Raw genomic sequence first — 25630 nt, 5'->3', positions numbered from 1 at the left:
GGCTCTTTAGCTTGGAGAAGAGGAGACTGAGGGGTGGCCTCATTAATGTTTATAAATATGTAAATGGTGAGTGTCACGAGGATGGAGCCAGGCTCTTCTTGGTGACAACCAATGATGAGACAAGGGGTAATGGGTACAAACCAGAACACAGGCAGTTCCACTTAAATATGAGAAGAAACTTCTTCTCAGTGAGGGTGACAGAACACTGGAACAGGCTGCCCAGGGAGGTTGTGGAGTCTCCTTCTCTGAAGACATTCAAAACCTGCCTGGACGCCTTCCTGTGTAACCTATTCTGGATGTTCCTGCTCCGGTGGGGGGATTGGACTGGATGATCTTTTGAGGTCCCTTCCAATCCCTAACATTCTGTGATTCTGTGAATGGCTGATCCTTGACTATTCTTCCTAGAAACTATCCCTAGGTTAAGCTGGCCTGACCATCTCTGGTACTGGGCTCCTAGTGTGAACAATGACAGCTAAGCTGGTTTAACTCCTTTTCAGGATCTGAAAGAAGAGTCTGAAAGAATCCACCATATAAATATGCTAATTTGCACTCCAGGACGGCTTCTACAGCACATGGATGAAACTTCGTATTTCTATGCATCTGATCTGCAAATGCTGAGTAAGTTTTTTGAGTACTTGAAAATACTCAGAAATATTTTCTAACAGTTCATAATTGCGTGGAGCACTTCCTGGGGTAAAAAATTTATCTTAGGTTATGTAGATAAAATGGCACTAAAGTTCATGCATGTACAAATTAAAAAGAAAACAACAAAACCCCTTTATTCTCTGTACTTTGTCTCAAGCAGTTGGTGAGCATGCCTTCATTAGGATGATAAGAACAAGTGGGTGAGTTAGTAAGGAACCCAAAATCAAGTGTAGCATTCAATATAATCCTTTACTTGTGTCTCGGCTAACACTGGCCTTTCCTTTCTGCTTGTGACTCTTGTGTTTTTCCTGACTTGATAATTAACTATGCGGAATATGCATTGCAGTGTGTGTTTTGGGCCAACTCTAGAAAACACTTTTATTTGAATTTCAAGAGAGATTGCTGCTCTTCTCATCGTTTTGTTAGCATTGTTAATGTTGTTTCTTTTCATCCTTCCAACCTGAATAAAAATTTTGGCGTAATGTCAAGGTTTGCCTCCCACTAAGAACTGCATAATCTTTAGCATAGCTGGAGGAACTTGGAAGCAATTAAGAAACTAATGAAGCTGATAAAATGTGAAATTATGCTTGCTACACTTAGTACTGTTCATGGCACTTAGACAAGAATTGCATTAAGTACAGACCCTTTTCTTACAGCTTAGTCTTGTGCTACTCTGTTTATACCCTGTGTTTCAGTGGTAAATTCAGCTTAGGTACAGTAGAGTCTGTTTTGCGCTGTCATGAATAAATACTACAGCACTGCTTTATATTCCATGCTTTTGTTTCAGTAATAGGACTGGGAGCTGGTAATTTGCAGTCTGTCTGCAAATTGCCAAACTGTTTACTTGAAATGCTGTTCTTTTATGCTTCAGCTTGTGAAGCTGAGGGCTGTAGTGTATAGATTATGGGAAAAGCTCTGACTTCTATTACAGTTTTTTAAAAAACATATTTTACGGAGTACATGAATATCTAAAGAGAATCCTGTCATATACAGTAATTAAGTTAATCTCTGCAGTTTAAGTCGGCATGGATTTTTGTACTATATGGATTTGATGTATGATTTTTTTTTTTGTATAAATAAAGCTAAAACCAGATTTTTCTCAAACTATCTCTCAAATCAGTTCTTGATGAAGCTGATAGAATTCTAGACATGGGGTTTGCTGATACAATGAATGCAATCATAGAAAATCTACCTAAGAAACGCCAGACCTTGCTTTTTTCTGCAACACAAACAAAATCTGTGAAGGATCTTGCACGTCTGAGTCTGAAAGATCCAGAATATGTTTGGGTTCATGAGAAAGCCAAATTCAGGTATGTTGGGATATTTTTTTTTTTTCTGAGGGGAGTTAAACAGGTGGTGATCCTACTTAAGTCATTCTCTGACTGTCAGTTCCCTGAATCAGAAGTTGTGTTGTGCATCCTCCTTCCTGCAGTGTGTGATCCTGTTCTGTGTCTTCGTGAAAGGAAGGAATTTCCAGATAAGAGGGTCCTAGTTCTGGCTGATTTGTTAGAGAGGGGCTGAACCTGCACCTTCCTTGTGGCTCCTCAGGCAGCTTTGCAGACTGGGAGTTTTCTTCCTCAGGAGCAAGTGATGGAGCAGTGTCCTGGCTGTATCACTCACTTCTGAATTGCTCCTTTTTTGTTGTTTGGCTTCCTTGTCTCCTGTGTGTGTGTACACTGTGCAGAACCACCAGATGTGTTGCACAACTCTGTGTGCTGTTGATAAATCTGGCTTTCCAAGGAAAATGCGACTCTGTTGGGAAAGTGCAGAATGACAGTCTTATCATAGAATATTAGGTGCTCAAAGGAAAGCATGTGGCACTAGTCCATGTGCAGTAAGTCTTGTGGCTTCCCGATGTGCTGGGTTTACTGTGCACACAAAATAAATTTGTCATGCCGAACAGTTTGGATCTGAATGGGAGGGTCTTGTGAGAAGTGAAGTATATGGTCTACTGTGCTCAAAAAATACAGTGTGTCACTAAGCAAAAAAAAAAAAGCATGTTGTTTTTGGCACATTTTTTAAATTTTGAAATCTAAGTCAAGAACATTATTTGATATTTTGCATTTCTGAGAGTTCCATCTTCTAAGTGTCAAACTGCTTATGAACATGTAAGATTTTTTTTTTTCCTATGAAGTTTGCATATATTTCCATAAGTAAGATGCAGGAGAAAGGTGAAGCACAGTGATAAAAATGGCTTTCCCAAGAGCAACTGAGAAATCATAGCAAAATTAACAGCCGAACCAGGTTGAATCTTGAGACAGTTTCAAGTATTTGATTTGATTCTCTCTGTACTGTCCTGCAAATTCCTTTTTTTAAAATCAGTAATACTATCAAAGGCATCTTAAATATGCATGATCATCTGAAAAAATCGTGTGGTTAATAGCCTCTTAGCAGAAGGGGATGTACAAGCCTAATATGCAGTCTTCATTTTGAGGACTGACTATACATCTGTTTCACAGATCTCAACTTTTTCCTGAAGTCTATTTTAAATTACATTTAATAAAAAAATTACTTGGGAGAGTGCAATCAGATAATAAATGGAATTAAAAAAAAGTATTCATTACTGCCTAAGTGTACAATAGGTTATTGCCTTATGAAAAGGTTTTCTCTGAAAAAAGAGTTTCCTCTGAAAGACTGACAAATTACAGAAGATTGACTAGCAGAATAAAAACTGGAGTAGTGTCTTGTGCCACCTGGGTGGGTAAAATTACCTTTAGAAAAATGATTTTTGAATACCCTTGCTCTGTTGAGGGTGAAGCAGAGGAACTAAGAGGTGAGCATTTAGATGTATTTCAAGGACAAATATGCCAAAGACTTTTATTTTGGTTTATTTTATTGTGTGAAGAATGGAAAGGTTAGTTAGGATGATCATTCAGAGCTTTACAAAGTCACTTTGCATGTCAGGGTGTAATCAGTAGAAGTACATCAGTGCTCCTTTTTGTGAGTGATTAGACTGTGCTTTGACATTGCCTTGAGCACAAATGATGCTTTAATAGGGCTAATAGACAAAATTGCATTTTAAGTCAAGGCAATTTGAATGTCACTGCTTAGGCAGGGAAAGAGTTTGGCTTGCTAGTAGTAAATGAATTTAGAAGTAATGTCAAAAGTTATCCCTTCCTCCCCATGGGCTTTTAGTAAGGAAATTGATTCATCTTTCAAGAGTAGCTTTCTAGTGGAGCTGCTGCTTGTTCCTCAAAGTTGCAGGACATTCCAGCCTGCCTTTCCACCCGCCCCCCCCTTTTTTTTTCTGGATATTTGTCTGACACTTGACTTAAAAGAAAGGACGGGCAACTCTGTAGATATTCTATGCCTGTATATTCACTATCTTCTTTTGTTTCGCATTTTAATGTTATGGGAACTAATGCCATCTAACTGTACTTTTTTTTTTTTTTTTTTTTTAGTACCCCGGCAACTTTGGATCAGAACTATGTGGTTTGTGAGCTTCAGCAAAAAGTAAACATGTTATACTCTTTCCTGAGAACTCACTTGAAAAAGAAGACCATTGTGTTTTTTGCAAGCTGTAAAGAGGTATGGCTATTGCCCGCTGTCCACTGTAGCATTTAAAAACGATTAAAATTAAGATATTCATGCAGATGTCAAGGCACCAGAGAGGTGAGATTCTGGACTAGTTTGCAACAGGAAATGGGGGGAGGAAACCAAACGTCACCTCCTCCTGCGGGCATGTAATGCAGGGTCCCGCTGCCGGGAAGCTCAGCGACTCCGGCTCAGTGCAGGGAGGTCTTGGAGACCTCTGTATGCTCAGCCTTTTTTGTGCTCTGCTGTTAAAAATGAATACTAGAAATTCTGTCACTAAGGGCCAGCTGTTTCACTTTCGTCCCGTGACATTTTGTGGCTGGATTACAGAGTATTTTAATAGCTATATCTAGTTTCTTCACAGGCTTTTAAATCTGCCTACATAAGAAATTATAATTGTGAAATAGTGCACAGTAAGTTTTTTCCTATGGTTATATAGGAAGTAATCCTTCAAAAATCAGCTTGTATAAATGTCCTGGGACTATTCTGTTGAAGATATTTGTATGTGTTTGTATGGCACAGGTATTTATTCCTATAACTACTGCATGTATTGAATATTTTACAACATACAGTGGTGTAGTAAATATTTGTTGCATTTCTTCCACTTGTGCAAGAGGTTACCATAGTTTTGTTGTTCTGCAGTTGGTTGGTGAGTACAGTGAGGTGATGGGCTTGGTTGTACAGAAATTCTCTGAGCTGCAGCTGTTACTGCAACCTGTGCAGTTTCTGTAACTATTTTCTTAAAAAAAGATGTTAGATAGCTGCCTCCTATAAAATAATGCTGCATTGTGGTACTGTATGTAAGAGTAAACACACTGTTTTTACAAGAGAAGCTGTTGAAGCTTGAAATAGTAAACCAAGACTGTGCAGACTGCTTTGAGTGCAAGTGGAAGACACTACACCCCTCCAGTGTTCTCTTAACAGCTATGCTTCTGTGGACTTTGATACTTCGGTCCGCTGCATACAACCTAACTAGTCATGTCCCAAGTTGTTCCTGCTGTTACTTGCTCTGGTTCCTTTTAGGAAATGCAATGAAAAGCCATGCCAGTCTTGTGCCAGAGTTCTTTTCTTCTTTTAGTACCTAGGTGTGTGACAAAGTCTCAAAATAGCATCTCTTGTCTCCGATGTGGAGAAAAGTGTATTTTATTTGATGTGCTAAGTCCGTTGCTGTACACTGGACATGATCTTAACAAGTTTAATGTTGCATAGTGATTTTATTTTTTTCTTCTCCTTGATTTGTTGGGTAGGTCCAGTATCTATTCAGAGTGTTCTGTAAGCTTCAGCCTGGTCTTCCTGTACTGGCACTCCATGGCAAGCAGCATCAGATGAAGAGAATGGAAGTCTACACTTGTTTTGTTCGGAAAAAGGCAGCAGTACTTTTTGCTACAGATATTGCAGCTCGTGGCCTGGGTATGTACTCACAGAGGCAAGAGTTGTTCACAAAGTGATGATCTAGCCCTATTGAGATTTTATCAGTGACAGTATGCTCTGAAGACCAGCCTGATTTGTAAGAAATGAAGCTGTAGTTTGTTTAAGAGCTCGTTAGGGTATCTCAGAAAATATATGCATTTTAGAGCTCTGCTGTTTCTTTACTGAAGAGGCCCACTTCATTTGTGCATATTTTTGATTTTTGTCTCAGAAAGACCTATGTTGTCACTAGTTTTGTAATGGCATTTGTTAGTGAGGTAGTCAGTGGAAGCAATCCTTTATTTACTCATTTGTTTATTTATTGAAGCCTGTAGACAATCTAGTTTTTCCAGCCGTGTTCTACGGCAAATATCTGGAACACGAGAAAATGGAAACAATGATGTATTTGCTTACTATGTGCCTTAAGGCAAGATTTCAGCAGTTTTAAGTATTTCTGGTGTACGTGTATCCTGTGGGTTATTCCAAAGGATATGAAAAATGACTAACCTAGTACTATGTGGAAATGAAAACCTGAAGAAATTTTGATGTCTGAACTATGAATGGCATGATAGGACTGTATTCTGAAGGAGGCAGAAAAATAGATGAGGGGGAAAAGCAAGAATATTTATAAGACCTGTTTTGGCTTGCACATTTATTTCTTCTGGACATTACAGCTGAATTATGATTTACTACTTTATATTTTCTGTGGATACTTTGGACTTTTTTTTTTGTACTTGGAGGTATTTAAATATGATACAAGACTGTTCTCAGGAGTCTACTCATTCTTTCAGAGAGCAACCTATGCTACAAAAGGAAGGAAGGTGCTCTAAAAACTGAAGGCAGAAATGAAAACTGTGTATCACACCTTCTCCACTGCTGACATCTCAGTAGTGAGGATGTAACGTGGGTGGGGTTGGTTTGGTTTAGATCGTAGGTGTAATTGTGGAAAACATCGCAGCTACAGATGCGATGAGGAATTAACACCAATTTACTCCAGCACAAAGCATGCTGCTGCCTGATGAAGTGCAGCGGTTAGAAAACGCTTACAAGTATTATCATTCACATTCAGTGTTGACTTCTTTGTCAGGCATGGTCACCTCCTCCTGTCTTTGAGAAACACTATAATTCTGTATGTGGACAGCTGAAGTTGTGCTGTCTTGCCACAGCTAACTTCAAACCCTGGTGGTGTAGGATATTGATGCTGTAGGTGAAGAGGGGGATCAGATATTGTTGTTTAATTATTAAATGAACTGGTGTTTTATTATCTGTGTCACACAAAGCATGCCTGTTCTTGTCAAGTGTGAAATTATGTTCCATTCAATGCACTGTTGTAATTTAGAAAATGAAGACACTATTAATTTTAGCTTTCTTTGAAGAAAATGATTGTTTATGATATGGTAATACATGCAATTAATTTTATTTTTATTTCAGAGGTTGCACCCAGAGTCTGTAAATTGGTCTAAATGATGGTTCTTATTGGAATTAATGCTCCTAAATAGTATGTTGCTCTTGAATAGGAGGATGTCGAGTACCATGAGCTTAGATTTTGACATATTCTTTTTCTTTATACAGATTTTCCAGCAGTGAACTGGGTCATTCAGTTTGATTGTCCAGAAGATGCAAACACATACATCCACAGAGTGGGAAGAACAGCCAGGTTTGTTTTCACTTTTCATTAATATTTTATTGTTTAAAACAAGATCACTATAGGGACAGGTAATTGGCTAAATACTCACTTGAAAACATCAAGATACGGATTGGAAATAAGGGCTGTTATCACCAAAAGACTCTTTTGATTGCTTAAGAGTAGTGATTTGACTTAATCATTTCTTAGTGAGCGTCAGAAACTCCTTACAGCAGACAGAAAAAATAGGCCCAAATTACCTCAAAGGCTGAGTTAAGCATGTTCGTGGGTGGAAAAGCTTGTTTTGCTGCTGCCGTTTATAGGTAAATAAGGCTTTAGACTGTGGAAATCCAATTTCTTTGTGTCATTGAAGACTCTTCAAAAGGATGGAAATATTTTCTTCTGTATTTTAATTTGAAGAGGAAAGAATCAGGTAATGTTAATTGCAGGTTAATTTTTTATTTTTATAAGTCTTTTGTAGAATTATATTCTTAGGGATAGCTTTAGTTAAAATACTTCTGGCTAAGCCTTTATGATGGGATTTACCCAGATACACTGTTGAAAACCTGGTCATTGATCTCTGAAGTAGATTTTTAAGAGAAACAGGAGTTGTTATTGCATATAATTCAGTAGGTCAAAAACTTTATGCAATTATCTGAAGGATGAAATGCAAGACCTGGCATTATATCTTGTATATAATTTAATTTGTTTGCAGTAGGATTTGTAATACAGGCAGTTGTCAGCCTAATGGCAGAACAGTTTCTTAGAATAGGACTTCAGCACTCTGCACTATAGAAGTTTGAAATCTGTTTTTCTGGATCAGATGGCATTACATTTTGGTGATTCTGTAATAGGAGTGTGTACTTCCAGCTCTCTTTCAGAATGTGGAAGTTCTAGCTGTGTTTAACATTGTAATTGGTAACATTTCTGCCTCATTCTTTCCTGAGTCCTCCATTTTCCTATCTACCTGTTATAATAGAACGGAATAATAAATTTTTAAATGCCTTTGGAAAGAACCATGAACAAAATCGGCGAATGTTATATACAAAGATAAAACACGTAGCTATGTCAGTAATTTAAAATCTGGATGTAATCTCATGCATCCCAATTGAGAGAAAAACATATGGACTTAGAATTCTGGGGTTTAGTGTGTGGTGGTTTTTTTTTTTTTTTCCCCTTTTTTAATCCTATGTGGCTTCAACAGAAGGCTTATAATGTTATCTTTATGGCATACTGTCATCGTGAAAGGGGAAACACCACGTTTGTCCCCGTTGAACTGGCAGTTTCTGGAAGGCCTGTTGAGCTCTCCTCGAGCCGTGTCACGGAGCTAAAGCACCTCCCTGGAGTTACAACCCTCAGCCTTCGTCCCGGTTCCCATCAGGTGCTGAGACCAGCGATTTCAAGTAGGTTTAGAGAGGGGCCGCAGCTACATAAAGACAAATAACCCTTGTTTTCCACAATGCTTTTAGTAAAATGTCACGCTGATGGAGGCCTCGCAGCCTTAAGGGTCGGCCTTTGGTGGCCTCTTAAACACCACCTTCTGTGATAGCTGGAGGGACAAATTCAGACAGAAAATGGGGGCAGAGGGTCTGTCCCGTGGGCCGTGAGCTGTGCCGGTGCCTCCACCGGCCGGTTGTGTTCTTCCTTTCGCGTGAATTTTTCGGCAGCCAGACCTCGCTGAAATTGGGAGTGCACCTCAGCAAGTTGGTTGAGCTGATGGTGGTGACTGAGGTTGAAAGCAAATTCCTTCCACAGGGAAAGCCTCGTGGGTATTTTCTGTCTCTTAATCTGATATAAAGATCAAAGAGGGTTCTGCCTGCACTGGGCTTTCATTTGGGACAAACATACAGGCACTCTTTGTCCTTAAAGTAAAGCAATCCTTGGAAGAGATTCATTCCATGAACTTAATGGCATGAAATAAATATTTGAAAATAAAGCAAGGGAGTTGTCTAATCATTTTAAGTAAATGCTGTGCACTTAGTAAATATGCTAATGCAGCTTTAGGTGTGGATAATTGAGAATGTACTTCTCAGGGAGCTCTTAAGTGATGAGTAGGAAGCTTCATTTGTTTTCAATAGCTACAGGTCGTGTGAGAAGCTTGTGTTTCTTCTATAAACTTGATAAAAATGAACCGAACTGCAGTTTAGTAGTCCTCATTAATGAGGTTACAGATAATTACAAATTTTCATGCGTTATGAGAGTCTGTAATTGCATGGAATGAGAGCTAAATTAAATATCTCAGCTAATTAAGAGACTTCGTTAAACTGTAATTAAAACTGGGATGCCAAATACTGTTTACTTTTGAAATCAAATTATTTTGTGATACAAAAGTAAATATAAAAGTCAAGAGAAAAATTATTTTTGGGAAAAGGCTGAAAAACCTTTAACTAACAATCATGGATATGTTTCCCCATCTGTTTTACAGTTTTGCAAAGCTTTATCTAAGATGAAAGGTAATGATTGATTTTTAACTGGATAAAACCACTGTGTTCCCTAAGTAGCATTTCGCTTGCATTTAATTCTACTGAAGAACATAAATTGCAACTCCTGCTTTTTTGATTTTGAGTAAAGTAAGATCAAGAAAGTCTGGGTGTTGTCCAGTAATGCTTTTACTTTGTGGTAGAATTGGCATATCTTGATGATTTTTTTTTTTTTTTTTTTTACAACTTATGCTACGATTGAAGTGATTGGACATTATTTCTTCTAACTATATTTTAAAGTATTTATTTAAAGTCTTGACTAGTTCAATAACAGACTTTCTAACATACTGACAGTATTATGGCCATGCCCATGTATATTTTTGGCTGTATTTTTGTCACACAATCTCTTACCAAAGCCTGTAATTTAAAATACTAGATCACAGCGTTTTCTTGTGGGTTTTAGTTTTAGAAATTCTAAGTAAATAAGAGCTACTTGTAGCAATTGTCTGCAAAACTGATTTCCTCTGACTTTTAATTTCTGTTGATGCTTTCTGTTTCGTAGCCTCTGAAGCCTACAATTGAAAATATTCTTTGATCAATTTTGTGAAACAAGTTACAGTGCCACTAGGGGACAGCAGAAGATAATAATTTCTGAGGCACACTGTTACTCACTTTTTTCCCCAACTGCTTTTCCAAACATAATTTGTAAATTGGATGGCATGAAAGAAACATATATAGGCATGTTTTTCCTTCAGTCGTGATTGCATTGATGTGTAGAAAGACACTGAAGTCTATTTTATCTTTCTAGTTATGCATGAATATCTTGTATTTTGGATGTATCTGTGTCCTGGCACATCTTAGTAATTAATTTCTTTCTTTCCTAGCATTATATACTACTTCCTTCCACTCTTTTTTTTTTTTTTTCTTCCTCTCCTTTGGAGGTCGCTATTAAAAACTTGCGTTTAGTGATTTTTCTGTCAGGAGTTTTTATTTTAAAGAAACTGACAAGCAGAATGTTAAACAGAATAAATCTCTTTGCTCTGCAGTTTTTATCTGTGGTATGTTCAGAACTTTATATAGGCTTCGGGTCTGACTCAGGCTCAGACTTCTGATGGTATTTAATCCAGGCTCGTTGGTAAGGTTTCTTAGATGCTTAAACTGATTTAGGAAAGAAGGTGTAATTTGTTGTTGTCGTTTAAACACAGTGTGCATGCAGGCATGCATGTCCTGTCTAGCTCTACATATAATTTACCAAAAGGAAAAAAGCATATTCTGAAAACAAATGGAATAATAAAAGTCCATCTTCCCACAGCAGGAAACTCTATTGCCCTAACATTTTAGTACTGGCTGGTATGATGATTAAAGCCAAGAAGTATGAATAAAGACTTAAAAGATCTGTAGTTCATTTTCTTTTTGATGCCTTGTGAATACTGCAGAGTACACACACATCAAATTTTGGAAAGGTGAAAGGGGCAGGTCATATAATCTTTTTCTGTCATGAAGTAAAATGCTTTGAAACATGCTCACTGGGGCTCTCCTTAAGTAATTACACATTATGTGTGTGAAAGTAAGACTAATAAGCCTTTAGAGTAATCCTAGCGAGTGGCAATAAAGCATTTAAAAATGTGAGTGACTTAATGGAACTTTTTTCAATGGTGGAAGCTTTTTTTTTTTCCCCAGTAGGAAATATGTCTCAGGGATACATGCCCTAGGTCCTGACTGAACAGTAGAGTCAAGATGGCAGCTCCTTGTTTGATTATTTTTTTTATATTGAAGACCCATTGAAGCACTTCTACTGATGTTTCTTTAAAAATAAATGCAGTATTTAGACCATCTCATATTATATTGCAGTTAAGTCATCATCCTAACTCAAGTTAAGTAAAAATAGCTGCTAGTGGAGGTCACAAGAAATTGTTGACACCACATATTTAATTTTCAGTTCACATTATTAAATTCTCTAAAATGAAACACTCTACCCTAGCTACATTCCTGCAGTGGGCTGCGATGCTGCAGGCGTGCTGACCGGCACTGTGTTATCCATTAGAATTCCCTTCATAATGGCCTGGTGTGAATGAATGAATGAAATGAAATATTAAGTGGCTAAGGTTATTACCTACTGACACGAAGCTATCCTCTAAGCTGTGATAAAAAATAAATAAGCAGATGTATTTTAGTGCAGTGGAGTGGACACAGCTGCTGTGGAAAATGCATTGCTTACAGTGTGGGCTGGAGGACCCGACAGCTTCCCAAAGCCTTTTGAATTCAGCGTGTTCTGAAATGAGCAGGAGGAGGCTGGTGAGCCACTGCCTGTTCTTGTCCATTTTTTCTTGTGACCAAGTGTCTGGCAAACGAGGACACCCAGACATCACGACTGAATGAAGGGGATTATGGCTTTGTGGTATGAATAAAACGCAGTTGCATGGTTCTTGGAATTTGGCAATAGATGTAAATGGGCTGCTGTCCAGACAGGAGAAGGAAAAGGATATTAAATGATCAGAGGAAGACAAAACAAACCCTGAAATAAACAAACCCCGAAGCAATCTCTGACTTCATAGCGATATTTATTGATAATATTTTGGGGATACTGAACTAAGGTCTATGCAATGGAGAAATAGGAGTGAACAAAGCATTAGAAGTCAGCTAAAGCTAAAACAAAAGATGAAGCCAGTTCACTTTTTGTTGTTTGTTTTAAATGCTCTGTGGGATGGTGCGGCCTCACCTGGAGCTCTGGGTGCGGTTCTGGGTGACACAGGATAAAAAGGATGTAAAGCTACTGGAGAGTGTCCAGAAGAGGGACACGAAGTTGGTGAAGGGTTTGGAGAGGAAGCCGCATGAGGAGCGGCTAAATTCCCTTGTTTTGTTTGGCCTGGAGAAGAAGAGACTGAGAGGAGACCTCATGGCGGCTACAGCTCCCTCACAAGGGCAGGAGGAGGGGCAGGCACCGAATTCTTCTCTTTAGTGATCAGTGGCAGAACCCGAGGGAATGGCAGGAAGATGTGCCAGGGGAGGTTTAGGTTGGACATTAGGAAAAGGTTCTTCCCCCAGAGGGTGGTGGACACTGGAACAGGCTCCCCAGGGAGGTGTCACGGCCCCAAGCCTGACAGTGTTCAAGACGAGACTGGACAACACCCTCAGACACACGGTGTGAACTGTGGGGTTGTCCTGTGCAGGGACAGGAGTTGGGTTCGATGATCCTTGTGGGTCCCTTCCAACTCAGGACATTCTATAATTGTATGTTGGGCTGTTGAGAACCCGTGGGGCAGAAGAGCACTTCTCCCTGGCAAACACGTTCTGGTCTGTTCTCATTTGTGTTGCGCTGATTGAGCAGGACTTGCTGTAGGTGATGCAGCGCAGTTCAGTTAGCAGTGCACACAGATCTCCTGTTAAAGATTCGTTGTTTTAAAGAAAAATATCTATTACAAAATAGACCATTGATCAGGTAGATGGGATAGAAATTCCCATATTACATGCATTTGTTTTCTGTGCTCATTTGTCACTTAAAAAAACCAGAATAACAAATGACCACATTAGGGAAGAAACTCAGCAGTGCAGAAGGTATGATAAACAGCAGATAAAACTCGTCTTGCTCCTGGGCTTGGAGAAATAATGTTTCCTTGGTTTAAAGCTTACATTTCACCAGTCCCCATCATGTCAGAAGACCTGTAAGGTAGTATAATTGGAAACAAAGGTTTGCCTGAATAGAGCCCAGTATGAATGACCTAAAGCTGTTACTTTGTTTAAGAAATATGTTTAAAAATGGTAGCTTATAAAATCAGGTTTAATAGTTGAATTTTAAAACAAAAGTATGAATTATTGTATTTCTGTGGAAAACCTTAGGGGTACAGATATTAGTTTCTCTTTGTTGAAGGATAGTGTGTGGGTGAACAGATGTATTCATATGTGTATCAGACTGAAATAGGTCTTTTCAGAATAAAACTGTCCATTTTGATGTGTTTTGGTTATATTTTTATGGTTGTCTTATATTGTTCCTTTACATTAAAAGTGCAACGCAGACACATGCGTGCATCAATGAAATGCTTTTTCATTCACTATTGTAGTTAATTTTATCAAAGAGTTGAAAATAATTTTAAAAAAAAGCTTTTGGAAGCTAAGTGTATACGGAGTGTTTCAAAAAGATGGACCCAATTGCAGAGATACAGTGATTTCAAATTGAGTCCATCTTTTTGAAACACCTTGTATTTGTGTACTCAGATGACGATTCTCTCTTTCAAGTGCTTCTTACAACAGATGAAGAACTATACCATGCTGGGCTTTTTTTTTGTCATCCTCGGTTCTCAATTGCAATACCATGTGCATTAACAAATACCTATAGTATTTCACTGGAATACTCTGGGTCTCTACAGGAGTAAATCTTTGCTCTAGAAGCAAGGATCTGTGCTGGTTTTTGAATTTTGCTTGTCAGTTATTCCATGTGATGGAATTGCCTTGTTCTGGATTCTTTATGGCAAGTAAAATAGCATGCAAACATTTAAAGAACATTATTGTTGCAAAATAAGTGCTCCAGAATATTTATGTTCTGGGAGGGGTGTGAATGGTGCACAGTGAATAAATGATCACCTTTACATGGTGGACAATTTGGCTTTTCAGTGAAAGCAACTATTGAATACTTTTGTATTCATAGTTTGGCAACCATCTATGATGAACAAAGAGTGAGTCCAGCAGAAGAGTGAAAGTACGTAATTATAATGTATCAAAATGCACCTACAAAACCAGGCAAATTTAATGGGCTTGATTTTGATGTTATTCCAAATGCTTAACTTACTGACCTTAATGTTTTAAGGAAAGAGGTCTTCTGCTTACTTCTGGTAGGTCTTTAGCAAATTTGATCAGGGTGAGAAAGAGACAGTTGAGAAGTTGATTTGGCTTGCCTGATGCCTGATTTCCTTTCTCTGAAGGGATCTGCTGTGAAGGGTTTCTGCAATACTAATGTATCTGAAGGTGGCTTTTTGGCTTGGAATGCAAGACTTTTTAGGAGTGGGCTTTGATTTAAGCCCACAAGTTTTGGAGTGATAACTTCCTTCTATGTCTTTTGACAGATAAAATGACAACATTTGCTGATACTATCCGTCCTGGCCCAGTTAGGTTAAAATTAGATCTTTAATCAAGTCAACTTGGTAAAGTCTCACTTAAGTTACAGATTAAAAAAACCTGCAAAACACATTATTTTAATATGAGGGTAGATGTGTGACCTCCAAAGCATAAAAGTTATATACTTATGGTTCCTTCCATCTTCATATGTGTCCAAAAACTTTATCACCTCCTTTACATTGAGTTTTCTGTAATGGGAAATATTCCAATTCAGGAAACTGTAATGCAACTATCTTTATATCTGCAACCCTCTTCCCCCAAATTTTACGATTATCTCATAATCTCCATTTTCTCCTTTGCCAGTTTTTAAAATAGATTATTTTTTGCTTGCCAAACGAAGCAGAAATACTGCCTTTAACTCTCTCAAAATTTGGCATCAACTTGTATCTTCTGAAATACAAATGTTAGGGAAATATGTTGCAGTGCATCTGTGCAAGACAACCTGTATAGCATTTCCAGTAAGGTCAGCATATCCACGCAAGCCGTCCTTACAGTTCTCTCTCCATTGCTTTCCTGTCTTTTTTTTTTTTTCCCTACTGGATGTCTGCCCTACAGCAGAACAGTGATGCCTGATGACAACTGATCAGATGGTTCCCATTCCTATTTTATTGTGGTATTGCTGCGACTCATACGTCACTGACGATTAAAATACGGTGCGTTGGACTGAACTATATGTTACTATGGTTGTGGCAAGGATGTAAAATTACTTGGAATGTAGTTAGAACAAGCCCAAGTGCAGCTGCATGGTAAGGTGGAATTGATTAATAACCACAGAACGTTTTCACCTGTTGCCTTTGTGATAATGGTAGTATTGTTTGCTTTAGTAGTATTGTTTGCTTTAGTAGTATTGTTTGCTTTAGTAGTATTGTTTGCTTTAGTAGTATTGGCTAGGGGCGTGTGCAGCCTTTGGCTTGATCTGATCAAGGACAGGTTAAGATAGGCACTTACCTTTTGCTAATCCTAACTTATTTGGCCTGCACGAAAAGTATTTTTTTTCTCATCCCGTCTTCAGTGAATTGTCTCCACGCTCTTAGTTCCTTCATGCTCGATACCAGCTGTCGGCTCAGGGTGATTTTTAGCAGAAGTTTAAGATAGATTCTGTCATGGTGAATGAACTGTCCTCTTGATTTTAGTGGTTTATTTATTTTTTTGGTATGAAATGAAACTATTTGGCAACTCTTTGTGTTTCTTTGCTAGGGAAATGATGCTCTTGACATTTTAAACCATTTTTCTCTACTTCTAATTAGCCAGTAGCACATTGCCCTAAGCAATTTATCACATTTCCTTCTTGTCTGGCCTTTGGTGCTTGCCCTTGATTATAGACATCCTTTTTCTCATCTGCAGTCAGTGTAAATATATCATTCCAACCCTCTGCTTTATAGTGCTAATGATGATTTTTCACAGCTTCCTTGCTTGTAAGTCAAGATTGAATTTCAGAGAAGTTACTTGCCTTTTTGTTAGGTATTGAAGCCAGTACACTCTAGAAAATAAGGCAAATATGAACTAGAAGTATGTGAATTTTTCTTTTCCAAAGGCTTTCTGCAAGTAGGATGCAATTTTCCATAGAATGGGAATGAATTTTATGTGGTATTCTAATAGACTGTTAAAATTGCAATACAAAGATGAGTCTCTGCTCTGGTGTCTTGATCAACTTGAGGAGATGACAAGTAATGTCATCATTTACTACACAATCCAAGGAAGTTTGATTACTTTGAGGTTTTTAATTTACTTTTCTCCAGCACTGTTGAGGTGCATACTTAATGAATAATAAATCACTAGAGAGAATTAGCCTTTTAGAAAAGATGTTTGGTTTTAGTGACTATGGACAACTTGAGGGCTGCAGTCAGCAAGAATGGGGAGAACTTCTCTTAATGTCTTCTCATTTGCAGAAGAGTTAGTCCTCCCGCTAAAGAATTTCAGTAGCTGAGGTTGACTCTTTGCTGCTTTATCATCTGTAAAGGTTTAAAGGTTTTATCTATCTACTGAAGATAATTACAGAAATGTTCTTTTATTTGCTTTAATGGAGAACTTTATTCCCTTAGGATACTGAAGGGTGTTCTTTTCTTCCATGTTGTAGGCATTGTAATGGAAACAAGTTTTGAGCAGAAGATCTAAGTGTTCTATTCTATATTGTTTATGCCAATTTTCAGTAGCTTGTGCTTTTGTGAGTCTGCCAATATAGAAGCTGTTAGTATGACAGACACAGAGAAAACACATTTGAAAACTTAAATTTTCCACTGCAACCTCACTTTTTCAGGTTATCTTTAAGACCATAACTTTCTTATTAGCACATTACTAAGTTATTTTCTTTCTTAAGAAATAAGATAATACTCTGCCCAAATAAAATTCCTTTTTTTATAGTCTTGCATTTTGCTTTCCCTAACTAAACAGCCTCTGGAGACATGGGACAGATACAAACCTTCCCAGATGGTACTTAAGATCATTTGGTTTTCAGCTTTCTCAATTCTGTAATGATTTCATATTCAGCTCTGAAGAACAACATTAATATTAAACTGTCTGGTTTAGTTAATGAAATCACACAATATAAAAATGGGCAAAACTGTTCCTCCCTACCTTCAAGTATGTTTAAAATATTGGCGTTTAAAAGGGTGAATGTTTCCAAAATAGGTAAGCAAAAAGATTTACACTGCACCAATAGTTACCAGATATCTTTAAGTCACTTTGAATTTCTGAAGGCATCAACTCTGAGAAATATTTTTAATGTTGCCTTTGTTTTTTTCCTTAATAGTTGCCAAAAGGTGAGGAAGTATAGGTGTTTGGAAGCCTCTGTCTCTTCTTTGTCCATTTTTATGTGATTGTTTCTTTAGTTAGCTATAGTAGTTTTCTCTGTGTAAAGGCTTTGCAAGACTTAATGTAAACATTCAATTAGTTTTTGTCTATAGATACCAAATTTAATGCTTGTTTTCTTTTTTGTGAATGATCTATGAAATGTGCCTTTAGAATTACATCTCCTGAATTTGTACTTTCTGAAAAGATAACTGACTCAGCATGTAACGTTGTGGATGAGTGATTTAGGGTCCTGCTTGCCACAAAGCAATGTTTACATCACTTTTAAAGAAAAGTGCGACTTAACAGAGTTTGGCAAGGTTCACTCTCTTACTGCATCGAGGAAATAAGCCAAGCAGAATTGGGTGAGAGTTGGTTTAGGGTGATTTGTATGGGAACAGGAGATGCAGAAGGGCAGAGGGAGGCCTTCCCGTTGTCACGAGGTTCAGAATGGACCCTCTTGCTTTCTAAACTCCTCCTCAGAGAGGAGTCCAGGTGTGGCAGGATCCAAACTTAGTTCCAGACTTGGTCAATGGTTCATGTCTAAGAGACATAGAGGGTAAAGGGAAAACAGGTAAGGGATTATATGTCTTTATGGCCTAAGAATTATACATGCACACCCGATTCTTTATATCGCTTGGCTGGGATTTCAAAGTTTCATCATTCTGCATCTCCACCTGCTTACCTCCCCTCTTAGAGTCTGGTGCCAGGTCACTATGAAACTTGAATCCCAGGTCTGTCAGAGCAAGCTCTCAGCTGTCAAAGTTCATTGGCAACAAGGATGGGATCCTGCGTCTCTCGAGGCAAACTCTCAGGCATCAAAGTTCATAGAAAAAAGTAATTTAATGGAGTAGTACAGCAGCAGGGTTGGCTCCAGCTGGTTGCCTTCGCAGAGGTGCTGAGCCAAGCACAGAAGTCCCTGGGTAATTATACCCTTACAGACTATTTACCTGGCCCTTATGTGATGATTCAGTCCAATAGTAATAAGTGAGTCTGGGGTCTTCTTGCTTCATACTGGATTCTTTCACTGTCTTCGGACCGGCCCTGGTTTTGTTTAGCTGCAGACATTGTTGATGGTCCGAAGCTGCTTTGTGTTGGACTTGAAAGTGTTGTTCCGTCTGAATGAGTCCTGTTTTTGCTCAGTAAGGTACAAAACAGGCTTTATCTTGCAGGTGTTAGCCGCTTTGTTTTACTGAAGTGGATTGTTTTACTGAAGTTTGGCAAATATGAACGGAACTTTACAACACACTGTTTAAGGTTTCAGCAAATTTAGCTGTTAAGTAATTCAAAGCAGACAGTGTATGAGAAATCATACAACCTTATAATTCGAAGTGATTAATTCTATTTAAAGTGTACTTATTTAAGCAAAACTACTAATATGAAACTTAAATTGGGCTGATCCGGTGATCTGTGATGAGTAAAAGACCATTGCCCTACAGCCACGCTTGTCTAGCAGAGAGAGCTCGCAGGAGCTCGCCCAGGAGGTCACATTTATGGAATGAAGTGGTTTGCTCGTAGTCACATTGCTTACAGTGGGAAAGGTCTGCACCAGACTCCTTGCACCCACAACTTATTGGGGTTCAATGTGCCGTTGTGCTGCCTTGTGTGTTTCCCAAAAGGAGTTCCTGGCCCGGCTGCAGCTCAGGCGTTTACCTCCTCTGGAGCCTGGGCCAAACCGCTGCTGGTTCGGTTCAGGGGCATCAAGTGCATCTGCCACAAATGTTTTTAGCACTGATAACACAAGAACACCTTTCAAGGGTCACATTGAAGACTTATCTGATCCTGCATCCTGCTTTGAGGGTGACCTCGTGGGTACTGAGGAAAAGCTATAAAAGCAAAACTAATGTAAAATGGTATTTCTGGTACTGTGTCATTCCAGAGTTTGGGTTTGTGGCTTGCAGAGAGTGTATCTGCACTCTTTAATCCATGTTGGATATTTCTTCCCTGATCTGTGCGGCACTGGTCTTTCGTAGTGCTTTGGACACTGAATAAAATAAATACAATAAAGTAACAATTTAAGAATGTGAAGTCAGGCACTCTAGGATAAGAAATGCCAGAAGCAACAAAACTACAGAAATAATTTAATGCCTTTGACTAAATTTAAGGAATCTACAAAAATTATCCTTTGTGGGTATTTATATAGTGTGATCAAGACTTTTTTTGTCTTCTTGACAAATGAGGAAGATTCTTGTTAAGAGACTAAACAGACAGTCTTTCCAGGTATTGGATCGTTCTCATAGCTCTTTTTGGGATTCTTTCCTTCTGTAGCACCTGTTTTGAAGAGAAGAGCAGAGCCGTGTGTTATTCTGTGCTCTAAATTGGTGAGCCTGGTATTGGCAGTAGTATTATCTCTGTCTTCCTGTCTCATACAAGCCTTGGGTAGATAAAAGAGAATATTTTCACCCTTCTTTCCAACAGTGCTCTGAGAGCTCAGATTCTTTTGATGAAAAATTAGCTGCCTTGGAACTGTGATCATCAATTTTTGCCATAAATGCAAAGTTCTCTAAGGTTCAGTGGCTTTCCAGGATTTCGTTGCTTGTTCAAGCAGTGGTAGTGTCTGACATGCACCCACTTTGTGGAAATATCATCTGGAATTTGTTTGGGTTAAAATATGTAGAGATTTCTTACAAGGTGCACTTGGTCTATATAAGCAAGTAATTCCCAACCTTTATTATTATGTAAAGGGCCCAAACATTCATGGGATGTTTGGTCAGCAGTCACTTATTTCCTTCTGTGCTGTTGGTAAAGGTAATAAATTGCCTTCAACCAAGCATGTGGGTTGCTTTAGAACTCTTTTTAAGAAAAATTCTACAGGCTGATATTTCTGCATTAAGAACATTTTGTGTCTACTAATTAAATGGATTAAAATAAAGGTTTTGTGCAGTATCTCTCTCTCACCCACAATCCTAAAGAAGTATTCTTTTGGCAGAAAGTCCAAATGTCTTACCATTTGTTTTTGTACTCTTACCAAACCATATAAAACCAGTAAATATACATAGTGTTGGTGTGTGCCAGATACTCTCCTCTGTGTATCAAATTGATTTCCATGTAAAATTTCAAAATCTAGAATGTAAGGGTTAAAATCTATCGATGAAAACATTTAATAAATGTTTTAAAATTATCTTTAAAAATCAGTCCCCAAACCCATCATGTATAGCATTGGGGGGAAAAAAGAAGGCATCCAAGAGCACTTTGTTGTGATATTTCAAATTCATCAAATGAAAGCAGGGAGCTGTAATAAAAGCTGTCAGACTGTTGTAACTGCAGATTTTGTTGCTACTTGCATTGCTTACTGTGCTGTGACAGATAGTGTTTATGGTTTTCAAACAGTTCCGCAGTACTGTTTTTGCCAAGTGATAACTGTTTATACTTGGAGAAATGTGTGCTCCCTACATTCCATCTGAAATGATTCTTATCAGTTAATGGTATGATTCTTGTTTGGTGTGCCTGAGAACATCCTTCTGAGATCTCTCGCCTCCAACTGAGGAAAACAGTGAACTTTCCTTACAGAGAACAGAAAGGACAAACCAGATATGCTTAAGATGGATGAAAAGTTTTACCAATACAGGAAAAAAAGACAAATATGACTGGAGTAGGAAAACAAAGCCTGTTAGAGTAGTAAATAATTTGATATAAAATGACACATGAAAAAGAATACAGTGAGTATTTTCTGTTACAAATAAATGGTATGCTCGTAGTCACAGCAGCTTATGTATGGGTTTACAATCTGCTGCTGCCTAGGGATTTCCCTGTGAGTAGTTCTTGGCAGTTAGATCTGCTCTCTGTAGTAACTTACCACTCTCTTATCTTGCTGTGTCCCACACATTGCTCTTATCAGTTGATTGTGAGTTGGATTCTGTCCAATTTTGGCATATTTCTGAAATTTAGTTCAATTGGTGTGTTTAATGTAGCGGAGGACTCTATGCAATATTTTGCTATCGATCTGTACTCTTAAGAACTATTTGTAAATGTAAATGAATAAATACTTCATTTAAATTGTTAAAATAGATATGGACTTAGTGCAGATAAGCTAACTCATCATTGTCACTTCATCAGTAGGGCTTAAAACCATCGTCTTATTTGTTTACTAATGCTGTTGAGCATTAGTATTTTTTTTTCCTCCCATGAATGTCCTGAAGTTGCTAAATTTGCCAAAAATAGGAACTGACATTTGCTTACAAAAAGGAAGTGAACATGAAGATACTTCAAGAATAAAAGAAGAATTTTTATTTCTTTCCCTAATCTTGAGTAATTACCAAGTCAGCTTCATTTGATAGAGCTGTTAAGAGCATTGAAGAGTGAATACTAGATATGTTCTTCTGGAATCAGTCTGATTGTATTTTTCCTTTTACACTTAAAAACTGCTTCTATAAATGAGACAACTCCTCTTTTTATGCTTTTCTTTCAGTGATGCCTCTGTGATCTGTTAGAAAAGTAGTCTTTATTGAACATGCAAGTAGGAGTTGTTTGGGATCGAGGCACTTACCCTTTCCCAGCCTTTACCTTCTTTCACTTGCAGGATGTGCAAAGGAGAATCAGTGCTTGTCAGGTATTGAGACTCACCTGTTGGGAAAGGATGAATGTAGGTAGGTACATGTAGTATTGTCAGCTTTGGTCAAGTGCCATTTGATTGCTACAGGAATATTTCTAATCCAGGGAAGAAAAGATCCTCTGATCTAAACCAGCGTCTTAGTCCCAGATGTTTAGGGTTCTAGGTGTAGGTTTGAAATCTGCTCAAGTGGAGATGTTGGTAAGTCCCTTAACTGCTTTGCCTTTTCCCTTTGTAAAGTGAGCATTTTTGTCTGTTCTTCAGGCTGCTACTAAGGAAGCAAATGTAAATTCTCATTGGTTATTGAAAACGTCAACAAAAATAAATTTTTTGCATGTTTGCTTGAGGTCTCTCTTTTGTGGTTTTTCCCTTGTTCAGATACAAAGAAGGTGGTGAAGCTTTGTTAGTATTGCTTCCCTCAGAAGAAAAAGGCATGGTGGAACAGCTGGCACAGAGGAAAGTACCTGTCAGTGAAATCAAGTAAGTGACTAATGACTTGTCTGTTATTCAGCCTTCTTTCTACAGGAATAATATCTGATGAGTCTGTGACAATCCTGGTGGAGTAAGTGCTTGAATTGCCTGGAGCTGGACAAACAAGGGAGGTTTTGATAGTGTTGTAAAAGGAAAAGACCTTGAGAGGTTACCTATTCCATCCCCTTTCCCATAGGCAGGATCAGCTGCATAAATCATTCTTATCAGGTGCTTATCTAACTTGCCAGTGAATGTCTTCACAATTTCCTGAAGCGATCTCATCTATACTCAACAGTTTCTGCCATTAAGGCTTTTTCTTCAAGTGTCTGATAAGCCTTGTAAGTGAAATATTTCTTTTGTCCTGTGCCAAGAATATATGGAAACTTAACTGTTCTCTTTGCAACCACTTTTTGTGTAATTGAACGTCATCATGCTATCTCTCTCTTTTCTTTTGCAGATTAAACAATTTCTTTAATCTGTCCTGTATGTTTTTATACCTTTTATCATTCTTGCTTCTCTTAGCTGTCTTTAGTTCTAGACTACTTCTCTGATTTGTCATGATCTTTCTGAATCAGTTAGTTGAAGAATAGGAAATAAAAGATGTGGCTAAATGGTTATTTTACATACTAGAGAGTGTATTCCAGTGGAGACCTGTAGAATCTATGTTATCTGTACAAAAGAGAACTGACTTTGAAAGGGTTGCAGATGCATATAATGATACCATGTAAAAATAAAAAAGCGCTTGTATTTCCAACTTCTATTAAATGCAGAGTAATGAACATGCAGGAAAGACAAAAAATCCCAAACCCGAACTGTAAAAATAATAGAAAAAAACCTACACCACTGAAAAGAATTGGTGGTAATTTCTTAATTAGCAGCTACAGGTAGGAAGGAGTTTGTTTTTCTTTGAGCATTCAGTCTAATGCTAAATCAAAAAAGGAAACAGAATGTAAAGAAAATATGGAAGAAGAATTGAGAGCAAACCAGAAAATATTGTATGAACCCGATTCCATTTTGAATACTTCCATAGTTCAGGTTGTACCATGTCAAAGATCATAGAGTGGAGCTAGAATAAATCCAGAGGATTGCAAGGTAGAAGAGTAAGTTTCTGTACAAGTGGGTATGAGCAAGGCCAGGACTCTCTTTGAAAAGCTGTGGTTGGAAGGTGAAGATATGTATCTCTAAGCAAAGAAGATAATTAACTGTATGCAGGAAATGTTTGGGGAATAATTGCTTTTGAGAAGAAATCGAAATAGGATGAAACTTTAAATGGTTATTATTACCTCATTGCTTAAACTTCTAGATCTGCTCAAAATTAACTGTACTGTATTCTTTGAATTATAGTGTAACAAAGGATGGTAAGAAATTGCCACTACTTATATGGCTATCTGTTGTTTTTGTTACACTTCCCATATATGTTTACGTCAAAACTTGAGTTAAGAAATAAAGTGAACACATACTTTAGGACTTCTCATTGTTAAAAATCTACTAAATGAGAATCTTTTTCATGTCATGAGCTTTTTCTATTGTAAATTCAATAACAGGATGCATCAAAGTAAGGGGTTTTTTTAATAAGATTTTTGTTTTATCCCCAAAATGTATTCTTTTACCAAGCCACTTGTGTAACACTTTTAACTGGAGTCATTATAAGCAAAGTTGGGGCTTTTGGTTGGTAAGACGTGTTAATAGTCTACCCTGAGAACCCGTTGTTCAATCTGCAAAATATACCTAATTAGTATTTGTAAGATCTTAAGGGGAATGCTTTAACTTAGAACTTGTCTGCCTAGTGTGTTCCAGTCTTAAATGGTTTAGCATCATAGTTCTAAGAGGCTAACTAAAATCCTTGACAAAATTATTGTAATTACTTTTGGATTGCAGAACAGTTTAATCCTAAAAGTTTTTAACTACAAATTTTCTTAGGTTGTTTACTTCTAGCTGATTTCCCAATTAATACAGCCCTGGTGTGTTTCGGCAGTTGATAATTTATCAAAGAAGTTCCATCAACCCATGGATCATGTTCCAGGTCTTCTGGTGATGTTTGTGCATATTTACCTAATTATAGATTCTCAAGAATTGCTTTAACTTGTGAGGTAGAAGGTAACGAACATTGCTTTCTGCCAACAGAGTCTAACTCTTCAAACTTCTGAAATCCATTCTGAAAGCTTTTTGTTTCGAAAACATCACTGTCATTTAAAGTGTGTGTTTTGCTGTTCTTGTGAACCTGTTGTCTTGTGTAGCGATCACAAGAACCAGTTTTCTGTTACTTTCCTTGTTTTGTATTTTCTGACTTAAAAAGACCTCTTAACATTTATTTCATTTAGACAGAGCTTTTAAAACAGTTCCATAATTTGAAAGCAGAGAGGGGGGAAAACTTTTTTCTTTTCCTGAATCCCTATTCAAAAGGCTAGCATTTGGGCTATTTTCCTAATTTTCAGTTTTAAACCTAAGCTCCCTGTAGAGCCTTTTAGTGTGCCATTCCTTGCTAAGCAGCACAAGCTGCCAATTTACAGGTAGTGCTTTTAGCAATACATCTCTTTTTCATTGTTCAAACACAGCAAGAGAAAATGTAAAATATGCAATAAGAAATTTTGTATTTTAGAACAGTCAAATGTGGGAAAAAGCTACTCTGAAGGTATAACATGTTTATAAGGAGTCTATAATTTCAAAGTTTTAGGTGCAGGCTATAAACTGAAATTATTTTTGATAATACCTTGAGACTACTTCATGGCATGCAGTTTTGTTGAGTAACAAGATAAGAGCTGCTTCCTAAGGGGTTCTCATAACGATTTTGTATCTAGAAAGTTTTACCAAAGGAAGTGCAAGTATATAGTTACTCTCAATGTAATATTGCTTGCTTTAATATTATGACAAAAATGTGGTTCTTGAAGAAAACAAAAACAAGAAAACTTTTTTATTTTTTCCCTCACAGTGGATAATAGTTGGAAGTGTATTTCACATGACAGTAATATTAATACTAGGGAATCTATCAAGACTTGCTGCCTTCCAATTACGACCATTACTGTAGGACAATTCGCTGGTGTCACTGAGCAGCGTGGTTACCCGCTGGTGTGTGATCTGCTGGTG

The 25630-nt window shown here is 37.7% G+C and overlaps 1 protein-coding gene across 1 annotated transcript in view; it reads left to right on the top strand.

Annotated features, from left to right (window-relative positions):
- Positions 1-25630, top strand: part of DDX10 (DEAD-box helicase 10) — a 181244-nt gene that overhangs the window by 8147 nt on the left and 147467 nt on the right. Inside the window, exons 5-10 of the mRNA XM_065642296.1 lie at positions 498-618; positions 1766-1955; positions 4047-4173; positions 5427-5589; positions 7159-7243; positions 22454-22555. Coding sequence (XP_065498368.1) covers positions 498-618; positions 1766-1955; positions 4047-4173; positions 5427-5589; positions 7159-7243; positions 22454-22555 — 788 coding nt within the window. The remainder of the gene's footprint in view (positions 1-497; positions 619-1765; positions 1956-4046; positions 4174-5426; positions 5590-7158; positions 7244-22453; positions 22556-25630) is intronic.

Source organism: Caloenas nicobarica, chromosome 1 (genome assembly GCF_036013445.1).
Source record: "Caloenas nicobarica isolate bCalNic1 chromosome 1, bCalNic1.hap1, whole genome shotgun sequence".
Lineage (NCBI taxonomy): Eukaryota > Metazoa > Chordata > Aves > Columbiformes > Columbidae > Caloenas > Caloenas nicobarica.
This window is presented reverse-complemented; position numbering and strand designations above follow the sequence as displayed.